General features: G+C 35.7%; 1 protein-coding gene across 1 annotated transcript; it reads right to left on the reverse strand.

Annotated features, from left to right (window-relative positions):
- Positions 1–708: 708 nt before the first annotated feature.
- LOC149241446 (ubiquitin C-terminal hydrolase 13-like) lies at positions 709–11,290 on the reverse strand. The gene is made up of 6 exons (XM_089370548.1): positions 11,054–11,290; positions 4,088–4,143; positions 3,788–3,965; positions 3,553–3,654; positions 3,366–3,437; positions 709–783 (listed from the first exon to the last, which is right to left on the reverse strand). The coding sequence occupies exons 1-6, from the start codon at positions 11,288–11,290 to the stop codon at positions 709–711; spliced, it is 720 nt and encodes a 239-aa protein (XP_089226674.1).
- Between the last annotated feature and the right edge of the window lie 1,241 nt (positions 11,291–12,531).

Below are 12,531 nucleotides of genomic sequence, written 5' to 3' on the forward strand. Positions count from 1 at the left end.
TTAATTTATTAAATTAATTATATTGTATTTATAATTTGAAAAAATCCTCATTTAAATTTTATATAATTTTATCAAAATCTTAAAAATCATTCCAATAATTTTTTAATTTATATATTTATTATAAAATAATATAATTCCCATAAATAATTGCTCAAACTCCTCCCATAAATTTTTTAAAAAAGTCATTTTATAATTTATCTTATTTAAATATTATAAATTATAAACTTAAAAAAACCTTCTATAATTTATATTGTTTATATATTAAAATCATCGTTATAAACCTTAATTTATCAAACCTGAAAACCTTTATAATTTATACGGTTTATATATTCAACCCATCGTTATAAGCTTTATCTTATCAAACCCAAAAGGACTATTTATGAAATTTACACGTGGAAAACACATGTATACGGAATTTAAATATCCTGTTTCCGTTTAATCGGTTACCACCATCTTAAGGGGGCAGTAAATATTCAGCATACAGTAAATATTTAGCATACTCTAGGGCATTCATTTAATTGGGTGACAGCGATATATGTTCACGATTCGATTTTGTTTCGATTTTGCCAAAACAAAAGTTAAAATTGAACAATAATCATATACAATTTCGACTCAATTAATGCCTTAGCAAGCTATTTATAATGCCCTATAACAAGCTATTTATTTTCAGCCTCTTAACTTTGGTGTTGTTTGTACCTCGTAGACACATTATTTTAATCCAGTGGCTGCAATTGGAATATGTGCTTTTTCAGAGAGCATCTTAACCTGATCTGAATTTGGAATCTGTGCTTTATCGTTTAAATGCATAACAGAAAATTCAATAGCTAGATATATACAGGCTCAGATTTCTAAAACAATATTGACTGCATATTAAAATATGCATACAAATCCCTAAATACCTAGAAATAAATGAAGGGATTGCGAATTCTACGATTTCTATACATTCCATATAATCCTTTGTCCATCAAGAAAAATTAACAAACCAAGAAAACAGATGAAATTCAGAATACAGAGAACAAAAAATTGAATCTGATTTAATGCTGAGGCATATGTCACTGGCAATCCAACTGAAATATAGCAACACAATTATGAAAGAGTTTGACTAATTGCATAATATTAAGTATTAACATTACTTGTATTAGTATTCATTTTGCTTGGTAATGAGTGCAACCAAAAATATACAGTTGCTAATTTCCACTTTCTTTGCTTTGCTATTTGAATTTGCTTAGTAACGAGTGCAACCAAAAATATAAAGTTACAAGTTTCCACTGGTTGAGAGACCTGTAAATTATTATGGTGTATAAGAATGGAAAAAAATAAGTGGATTTGTGATTTTTCTTATTAGAGTACTGGGATTTTTTGGGAAGAATTAGTAACTTTAAAATATTTGCTGTCAAGATTACATTAGATAAAGTTAGTTTATAAAAATGTTATAAGGGATTAGTTACAACATATTTTTAGAGATTTAAACTTACATATTTGTGGCTTTTTATTAGAATAATGAGAATATTTTGGAGATTTAATAATTTTGAAATATTGGCTCTGAAGATTACACCAGATAAAGCTATTTTATAAATGTCACGAATGACCAGTGACAAGATGTTCTTAGAGACTTAAACTTATCTAAGTAAAGAAATGAATTATTTACCAAACCACTTAAACTATAATTCTTTAATAAATTTATAACTATGTTATAATAAACAATAAATTCTATTTTAATATCAATTACATTTTTATATAAATTATAAATTTCATGTATCTATCAAACCTGAAAAAAGTTACAGTTAACTCTTTTCTAACTTTTTTCCATACCCTTTGAATACAAAGAGAGAATCTAGAACCTGCATAAGTTCAAAGTAATTAAACTGTTTAAATACTACGAAACAAAATAAAGTGACCTTAGGATTGTAACTGAGCTGTATTGCTCCATGATTTTCATTCTAATCTGTTTGAAAAGGCGACTAAATACATTTTCCATCAAGGTGTTCTCAAAATAAGTTGCATGTTTCATGTTTCTGTTATGGTTCTTATTGCTTCCGTTTCTTCCATAGAAGGAAGTGACAAGAAGTCCACAAAATGTTTGAAACGTTTAGTATTCATTAGGCTCATAAATAGAAAGGAAACCAGAAAATCTGCAATAAAAACCATAAATGAAGAATGCTGCACTTTGAATCATAAAGAAAAGGTACCAAATATTTGTAGACACTTGAAAGAGAAAAGGGCAGGGTTAACCTTGGGAAAAGTTGACATCATAGGCATTTAAATTATCAGCTGCTTAATCTCATGAAAGAAAAATAAATGTGTGCGAAAAGTAAGACGATGTGTTTAAATATTGGAATAATGTAATTTTACAATCTATTTTTATTTTTACGCCATAAGGCGTTTCCCTCTGGAATAAAAATGGTATCAGATGGTGGGTTTTAACATTTCATGTCTCTGTGTGGCCTTACATTTGTAATATGGTCATTTGATTTTTTCATTTTTACTTGTTTGGGTCCACTTATTTTCGATGGTTTTGCAATTATACAGGTTGAGTCATCCGAGGGAAATTATTTTCTCTTTGTCTAATATGAATGCTTTTGATTTGGCATTTATGCCTTGTATGTGTAAGGGTCACAGGAGAGAACGAGAGAAGTTGCAGCATAAACGAGAGGAATTAGAAAGTCCTTTAAGAGAAGGTTGAAATTTAGAAGCTTTGAGTTTATAGGCTTTGATTGATCTTGTGGCATGGTGTTGTTTTTAACATTGCTTAATTTCCATCAAAGAAATCAAGGCTTCAAGCATAACCAAAAGCTGCAGAATTTGCTCATATTCAAGTTGAAGCAGAAGTTGTGGTGGAAGGTAAATGGAAATTGAGTGTGAAGCTACACGCTTTGAATTACAGCAAGTTTTGAGTCCTTCCTATTTTATTTATTCTCTTTTCTTGTTATCATAATTTCTGCCTTGCAAGCTTCAAGTAGCAAATAATAACTTGCTAATAATAACTTGTAGTCAGCAATGACAAGTAACAGTGTCTATTCATAAGTAACATCCACAATAAAACATTGGCATGTCACTGAACAAGCTCCCTTGTACGTAAGCAGACAAAACATTACAGTGCAGAAAGCAAATTAACATATAAAGTCAATCCACAGAAATTGAAAATTGATTGTATACCAAATAAAATGAATTAACACAATTGTTTAGAAAGAATACCACATCTCCACATAATGTTATTGTTAAAAATTCAAATATTAAACTTGACATTGATATCATGTGTTGACCAAGTTCGAAATTACCACAAAATGACAATTCATGCACTACACATACATCCAAGAATGTACAAAAGCAATGGGGAATTAAAAAGAAAAGTGAATGTAAAAAACCTTTGTCTTAAGTTCATTGATAACATCACCAACAGTACTCTGTTTGGGCAATCTAATGCTGTGCACAGATACCTGTTATAAAGCTAAAAAACATCAATCACATAACAAAAAATTGATGCTGCAAGTATAGCATTCTACATGCAGCTCCTACACTGCACAATCAAACTAGTCCTAATATTTTGCTCACCTCATCTTTTGTTGAATGATGGAAAGCAACCTTCAAAGTTTTTAGCCCTTGCAGCTCTGGAAGAGGGATATCGAGAATTTCATAATACAAGATGTCAGAAGTCTGTCAAAAACAACCATCCATAACTCAGTACATTGAAGAGCTGGCACATAATAGAGTTTCACTTTCAAAAATCTGAAAATATACCTACAAATTTACTTCTATTTTTGAATAAATAAAAGCATGTGATGTGTACCTGATTATAATGTATTAACATATCACTTAAGTGATCTACACCTCTGAATCTGATGGGTTGAGGCTCTGGTTGCTGTGAGTAGCAATTATGTGCTGTGAGACGGATTTTTGAGGGATCGTCCAAATCAAGTTGCTGTGCAACTCTCTCCACAACATCGTCATAAGTAGAGAGCTTTGAGCTACAAGAGTTACAAACCATGACTATAAATAAGCCACCATTGTCCCTTAACTTTTAAGATATAAATAAAAAATAATTCCCTCCCTCTATATAATTACAAATACCAAGGTTCAAATCACTTACAGTTCCAAACAAAAATCGTCTTCCTTGGACCTATCCAGGCGCTGAAAATGTACAATCTACAGAAGAAAATCACCACTAAAAATTTAATAATCTTCTCTATTCACCCCACTTGGCAATGGAAGATACAAATGCAACATAATTCATAAAGACAGAATTTTGGATAAAAGAAATAATTAACAAATCGTACAGAAAAATTTAGTATGTAAAATCCTACATAAAATTTACAGAGGAGAAATTTAGCCATACATCATTAAATGAAGGCAATTATTATTAGCCTTAGTCTTATTTCTATGCAGATAATGACGCAGGGAAAAATATTAGCTAACATATATTTTACATGTTATTCTTCTAACACCTAACATTTTTATTTCTTGCAACAGAATGGTGCCTCTACATTGGGCACTTTCATAAAAATTACAAAACAAACAAGTAAGTCACACCAGGGATGTCTGTACAAGTCAACTAGGCATTTGTTTGTACATACTAACACCTGAGAAGATAAAAATGCATAAATTATTTGAAGTTAAGCAGTAAAACCCTATGGTTGCTATGGGAGGCAGGTGCAAGGGGGATCATTCTAGATCGTGAAGGAGATCAAGAACTTACCTATGCTTGGGGTCTGGTTTATGTTTCTAACAATGAACAGAAACACTTTTGGCTTATCAAGACCTTGTGTTGATCAAGAAGGGGATAAAATGTGCTACTGTGTTAGGGGATACAGCTCCAAAACGATGTTTACCTTGCTAGACTCCTCAGGTACCTTGTATCCATAATTCAACCGCTTACATCCAGGTCACCTTGGGTGTGGAATTAGGAGTGATGAGAATAGATGGAGCGTCGAAAATATATATTTTTTATTAAAGTATATATATATATATATATATATATAATATTAAAGAAATTTTATGTAGAGTTGAAAATCAGACCTCCCTGCACGACCTCCAACATCGGATGACATTACACATGAGTTGAGAAAACCAAAAATCCCCATACCCCTATTCCCTTGAACCAAAACCATTGGTATTCGAGTCAACAACAAAGAAATAAACCAACAACGGAATCAATTTTATGTAGACTCGAGAATTAGGAGGATTGCTTTTATCATTTTTAAGGCTTTTACCTTGTGTTGAAAATTTCCTCTCTATATGAGAAAGTATGGATTTCCACAATGGTCCATATTAAGAGAAGTTTTGGGATATAATAAGGAATTTTGGGATATAATTGTGAGAAGAATTTTTATTTTGTTCAATATTTTAAGTGGATATTAATGATGGATGAGGTGGATACTAATGGTGGATGGAGTATCTACCCGTTAGACATGATAAAAAATCTTTTATCATGATAAAAAAGTCCTCTACCAATGTTATTTTATCTGGAAATGGAAATTTCTCTCAATAATTTCCACTTGTGGGATAATTTTAGTTTAAACATATTTTATAATTTAAAACAATTATATATTATATTTTAAAACAATTAAAATAGTAAATCTGCATATCTTTCTAATTTGTGATTTGTGTAGTAATGAAAGTGATAGATAAATATAACAACTTGGGGGTAAGTAGATATTTAGGTAGTGACACAAAGACGTTAACAAGATTAAGGCTATCTACCATCGTAATTGAACAACATATGTATCATTCCTTTCTCACATCGAAGTTAAAATAACTTTTGTTTTTGGAAATAATGTGTACTCAATGGGATATTAAAGTTTTACTTAATAAATATTAGATATGAAACATGATACTTATAGAGTATTAATCAAGATACTGGCAAATCTTGTTTTTATAATGGTGGTAGATGGCAGTCGGCGGCAAGTGGTGGAGTTGGCAAGAGTAGTTGAAGAAATAATGACAGTTGTTGTAGTTTCTACGACAGCTAAGATGTATAAATTTTCATGTTTGTGAATGAAATGATCAAGTTCTTTTGGTGAGTTTTCCCATTTCCATCAACTAGTATAGGAGGCAAGAGTAATTGATGAAATAATGATAGTTGTTGTAGTTTCTACGACAGCCAGGATATATAAAATCTCATGTGTGTGAATGATTGTTGTAGTTTTTACGACAACGAAGATGTTTAAATTTTCATGTTTTTGAGTGAAATAATCAAGCTCTCTTGGAGAGTCTTCCCAGTTCCATCAACTGGTATCGGAGGCAAGAGCAGTTGAAGAAATAATGACAGTTGTAGTAGTTTCTACGATAGCCAGGATGTATAAATTTTCATGTTTGTGAATGAAATGATCAAGCTCTCTTGAATAGTCTTCCTTGTTCCATCAACTCGTATCGAAGCTAGTTCGAGTAAGCTCGATGGTGTTGAGCAGTGTGAAGAGGTAGTGAGTCGTGTTGTTGCACTGTTGTGATCCCCCTGAGAGCACTGTGTGTGGCGACTGTCTTGGAAAGTGGCAGATCGACCTTAGTGTGTTGTTGTGTTGTTCGGCCTGCTATGCGTAGAGTAGCATCGTGGAGTTGTCGTTGCCTATGGACACTGCCACTGTCCAGAGTGAATCTGTGCAGCCGGTAATCTGTGTTTAAATGTTGTTTAGTGGTGAGCACAGTTGGGAACGTAGTTGAAGGTTTCGTGTTGCATGAGCGTATGGGAGGAAAGGCTTTGAGCCTTGTCGTTGTTTTGAGTTGAAGCGGTTGTGGTGAGGAAGTGTGTTGGACATGTTTGTTGTGTGAAGACAACACACATCTCGTCGCTACATTGCAACAGGTCATTCAGTCAATTGCTGGTGGTGCCTGGTGTTCGAAAGGAATCATGAGTGTTTGGCGTTGGATTCCAAGCTAGGAAGAGGCGTGAAGCCGCATTATCGCGCTGCAGTATGATGCGGTGAGGTAGAGGTGGACGACATCAAATGAATGTCCATTAAGGAATTTTGTGAGAGTGAATGTTTATTTTAAGGGAGATTAAAGCAGGTGTTATCCACCCATGGAAACGGAAAAATCCGTGGGAATTCTGGCAACTGGCAATGGAATTTTATGTTCATGCCAAGCTTCACATCAAGTCCGTGGTAATCCAAAATTTGAATTCAGTCAAGAGATCTCGAATGGCTGCGATGTGGGAGAAAACGTGGTTGCCTTTGCCTGGAGAATACAGTGGGGAATCTGTGTGTAGCTAGCGTGTATGGCTAGTGAATCTTTGAGCAAGTGTGGAGCCAGAGCCACTGACTGGGCCTAGGAGCATGTGAGCTCGGAGTCAAAATTGTAACCTCGATGGTGTGCAGAGATGTGAGCTCTGTTGTGTGAAGGGCTACAAGATGGCTCGGTGGTTGTGAAGGGCAAGTGGAGTCTTCCCTATTATTGACGTTGTTGGAGAGCGTTGTTTCTAATGGAGTGTCCACTGATGAAGGTTGTGTCGATCGTTATGCCTGTGTGGCATAGGTCCAGTGGAGTGTTGGCATACGAGAGTATCTGCAACTAAGTGTTTGATGATGAAGATTGTGACACATGTGTGGTGTAGATCTAGTGGAGTGTTGGCAGATAGGAGCATCTGCAACCGAATGTCCGATGATGAAGATTGTGTCCACCGTGACAACTATGTGGCGTAGCTCAAGTGGAGTGTTGGCAGATAAGAATGTCTGCAACTGAGTGACTGCTGAAGAAGGGTGTGTCAACCATGACACCTGTGTGGCGTAGAGAGTATCCAGTTGAGTGTTCGCAAGTAGGAGTGTCTGCAACTAAGTGTCCAATGATGAAGATCGTGGCGCATGTGTGGCATAGATCACAGAGAGTATCTAGTGGAGTGTTGGCAGATAGAAATGTTTGCAATACCATGCCCACTGAAGAGAGTTGTGTTGTGTTAAATCAACAACAAAATATGTAGTTTCATTTTGTTTTGTTTTGTTTTGTTTTTTTGTTTTTTTGTTTTGTTTTTTTTTGTTTTTTTTATTTTGTTTTTTTGTTTTTTGTTTTTTGTTTTTTGTTTTTTGTTTTTTGTTTTTTGTTTTTTGTTTTTTGTTTTTTGTTTTTTGCTTTTTGTTTTTTGTTTTTTGTTTTTTGTTTTTTGTTTTTGTTTGTTGTTGTTGTTGTTGTTGTTTGTTTTTGTTTTTGTTGTTTGTTGTTTGTTTTTGTTTTTGTATCTGAGACGATGCAGATACAATAAAGGATTGACCAAATCAAATCAGAAACCAAAAATATGGTTTGAACAAATAGACAACCAAGTGGCCTGTGCACATATTTAGAACTCACAATGTCTGCCACCATTGAACATTCTCTCTTGTCAATAATCCTAATAGGGAAATTTGAGCAACACCCTTCCCTGAATTTGCAATAAGAGGTGCAGTGGATGTGACAAAAGGTTGTTGTGGAAGGTGTTGTTTGTATATGGGAAATTTCTTGGTCATTGTGTATAATCCTAATGTTGATAGATATGTCTACTGAGTGGTTCTAGTTAATGGGGCATTGATTTGAGTGTTCAATATATTTTTATTCTTTATCAAAGTATTCTTTTGTTGTATTTGTATTCTTCAATTTATGCCTTACGGCGTTTCCTTTGCAACATCTGGTGCAAATGCTAGTCATATACAATTTCGACTCAATTAATGCCTTAGCAAGCTATTTATAATGCCCTATAACAAGCTATTTATTTTCAGCCTCTTAACTTTGGCGTTGTTTGTACCTCGTAGACACAAAGGCAACGATGAGATGAAAAGACATCGAAAGTAAATAGCCATACAGTACCTCGTAGACACAGGCAACGATGAGATGAAAAGACAGCCAAGGTAAATAGCCATACAGTACGGAATTTAAAACCTGAAATACTTGTTAAATACAAATCTGAAATATTAGTAAAAAACATTTTTTACCATAATTATTTTGTTTGGAAGCTAATTTTTTTTTTTGAATTTGATTTTTTAAAGAGTAGTTATAACCTAAATTTCCCAAAATTTCTGCTCGATTTTGACGAGAATTTTTACTATTGGCAAATTTGTTACCTCGTTAATAACCTATGTAGTGAACACATATCCCCATTAGTTGACCAAGTTCGTACTCAAAACAAATATATATATATGTGTGTGTGTGTGTGTGTGTGTGTGTGTGTGTGTGTGTGTGTGTGTGTGTGTGTGTTACACAAATGAGTAAATTTGGTATTAAATTTTGTGCCTAATGGCAGCCTACTCGAGAAATGTTTATATTTTGTTCCAAAATACAAGATTTTCAATAGAAAACCAAATGAAAACCCAAAAACTTCATCCAGTAAGCTATAATATGTATTGTAATTGAAAGTGATGTTGCTAAGAAGGTGGGTGGGGAGAGGGAGGAGTAGGGGAGGAGGTGGTGGGGTGAGGGGAAGGGGGAGGAGAAGGTGGCGTGAGAGTGAGAGTGAGAGGGAGAGGGAGAGGGACGGGCAAGGGAGCTGAGAGTGAGAAGGAGTTAGAGGGAGGTGGGGTGAATGAGAGGGAGAAAGGGAGTGGCAAAGGGGGTGGGTTGGGATAGGGAGGAGTGGTTTGGTGGGGAGGGAGGTGGAGAGTTGGGGAGGTGGGGTGAGGGGCAAGGTGAAGGTGGAGGGTAGGGGTAAGAGGTGGGGGATGGACGTGGGTGTGTGGGAGGAAGAGGAAGGACAAGGGAGGTGGGGTGTGAGGGAGAGGGAGTTCAAGTGAGGAAGACAGGTGGGGTGGATGAGAGGGAGAAAGGGAGTGGTAGGGGGAGGTGGAACAAAGAGGAGTGGTTGGTGTGGAGGGAGGTGGAGAGTGGGGAGGTGGGGTGAGATGGAAGAGGGAGGTGGTTGGAGGGGGAGGTGGAGGGTATGTGGGATGAGAGGGAGATGGAGGAGCATGGGGTGAGTAGGGTGGGCGGGGCGGCCAAAGGGAGGGGAGGTGGGGTGAGGGGTAAGGGGAAGGTGGAGTGAGGTGTTGGAGGGAGGAGGTGGTGGGCTGAGAGGGAGAGGAGATACATACATTTTCCTAATCATTCTATAGTTGTAAGCATGACAAAATTGATGAGACAAAAAAATAATTTTAGAAAATCCGATCATAAGTCATGGAAGAGGGTCAATTAACATCTTATCCAAGGGGAAACACAGAGATTTGTTATTGTGTTGCGATGTTCCTTGGAATTCCTCTAAGATTGCAATTCAATAAGTTGACAACGAATCTCATCCTCTTGCTGGTTCACTTTTACTTGGAGCTTTTGCATTTATTTTGCCAAAAGGAGGATAGTATTTGACTGATGATGAATATGTAATTGAAGTTAGCCATTCTCATATTAACAACCTACGAGGGGTGGGGACAGACATTGCATTGACTTGTGCATCCCTTGGCTACAAGAATATACACCCTATTCTCCATAAGGGTTAGGAAGAAAAGGACGAACTAAGATTTAGAGATACTGAGTGACAAAATGGCGCAAATAAAGACCAGGAGGAGAAAATGGGGTGGGAGTGAATAATGAAAAGGGATGACCAAGATACTCAAGGTTCAAGAAGAGCCTCAAATAGGTAGAAAAGAAGGCATCTTCCCTATAGAGAGAATGAAACAAACTGAACTAAGGTAACAGTGTAATTGAATTCTAAACTGATGAAAGTCTACCAATTAACGACTAGTCCAGCATTGTCTGAAGCTTCTCCCTTGTTGACGTCCCCAAATAAATAATTTCTCTAGTCAAAGAAAATAAAGTTGGAAGCGCCCAAGTGTTGGAGAAGCCCCAAATTTGATTAACAGAATTACTAAACCTTCTTGAGAAACTTTAGAACTAACCTCTTGTGATTCCAAAAAATCCATTAACACACCAGAAAGGAAACATTCCCAACTTCTTACTACGTGAAAGAGGAAAATTAAGTCTGGAACGGGCAATAGAATTACCATGATTTTTTCTTTCAATGAGTCCAACCAGAGTAAAATCCCAACACCGAGCAGGGGCTCATGCATTTGAAGGAGTTCTTTACGTCTCTGGAGTCTACAAAGGCGTGAAATTACCATTGACCACTAGAAAGGAAGGCTTGCCTCACAAACAAACACCATCGAATTCATACATGCTTGCTTTCCATTTTAACACCGGCCATGGATGCTACCTTAAGTCCTGAGAATTCCCACACCTTAGAGATCGAATCAACAATGACGTTCATTAAATCTCCCCACCATGTATCCTTCAAAGAGCTTGGTACGAGGGCAGACGAGAAAATAAAGGATTTTCGGGTTTCATATGATGCTACATGCGATGGATGAGTGAGCGCATAGCCTGCATACCCACAATATGACACCTCATCCATGGTGACAGGCCTCGACACCAAAATATAAACACATGTTTATAAATAATGAATGAGACAGGGCATTAAATAAGGAGTCGTAGAAACCTTCATATTGTAATGCACAATGTGCATATATCCAACAACTCTAATGTTGAGAGAAAGAAAAATTTCTTGGATGAATTTCTTCATGGTATAACCTTCTCTCCAGACAAGTCGCTGACAACAAACTGACTTGCTTCCAAGATACATATTTGGTTAGCCTGTGCATCCGCCTCTTTGCTTTGACTTCTTAAAATGTGGTAATAGGCCCCTTGAGAAAATGAATCCAACATATTATAGATTCTCTTGAGAAAAATGATTAGATGCTTGTTCTTGGGGAGAGAACCCTTTTGAAGGTGTTGAATAGTAATAAGGGAATCACCCATAATCACCATCTTGGAGACATATTGATCTTTAGCCAATTGGAGTCCAAAAAGAAGCCCATACATTTCTGCGACATTTTTCGTCCACTAGCCAAGTCCCATGAATACTTCATTTCTTGAATTCCATCGGGATTTGAGACTCAATCCCTCCCCTATTCATTTCTTGAATTCCATTGGGATTTAAGACTCAACCCTCATCTCCTTCCACCCCTTGATATTAAAATAATTAATACCTTATAAATTTCAATACATATCATAAGTAGTCCATAGGGTCTTAGATAGATGGTGAACAAGTGCTATGTTAAGGCACTCCTTGATGTGAAGTCATCGGTTCTCTGTTAAGGTACTCCTTGATGTGAAGTCACCGTTTCAATTCGCCCCTAATTGGGGTAATATATTGGACATGATGAAGATGTAGTCCCACAAAACTCAATATATATATATATATGAATGATAATTAATATCAAATAACTTGTAGTGTTTGTTTTAAAACAATATGTAAGTTGCAATATATAGAACAGTGGGAAACCCATCATAATTTAGTAGTCAAAATAGCAATGGAGACAATCATCACTTAATGTTATCCACGAAAACAAGTTGACTCAGTTCTCTTGTTCAAAGAAAACCCTAAGGGGGGCACTTTTTCACTCCTGCTAGATGCCTTTGTCTTGGGTTGTTAACTTATTTCCTTACCCCTTTGGAAAATAAAATCTTAGCCAAGCAAAAACATTTTTAAGACATTCCAAACCTATATAAATTGCAACGTATATTATTTAATTGGATAATATTTTAAATTAATAATATAATTTATTTTAAATGAAATTTATTTTAATTTATAGG

Source organism: Pinus tabuliformis, chromosome 8 (assembly GCF_031772625.1).
Source record: "Pinus tabuliformis cultivar Carrire ecotype Pingquan chromosome 8, CPIR1, whole genome shotgun sequence".
Lineage (NCBI taxonomy): Eukaryota > Viridiplantae > Streptophyta > Pinopsida > Pinales > Pinaceae > Pinus > Pinus tabuliformis.

Bases quoted from the DNA above. Each gene is read 5' to 3' on its own strand.
- LOC149241446 (XM_089370548.1), bottom strand. From the start codon at position 11,290: ATGGATGAGGTGTCATATTGTGGGTATGCAGGCTATGCGCTCACTCAT. The intron at 3,966-4,087 runs GTAAGTGATTTG...TAACTCTTGTAG, and splicing joins GACGATTTTTGTTTGGAACT to CTCAAAGCTCTCTACTTATG. The intron at 3,438-3,552 runs GTGAGCAAAATA...GCTTTATAACAG, and splicing joins ATCATTCAACAAAAGATGAG to GTATCTGTGCACAGCATTAG.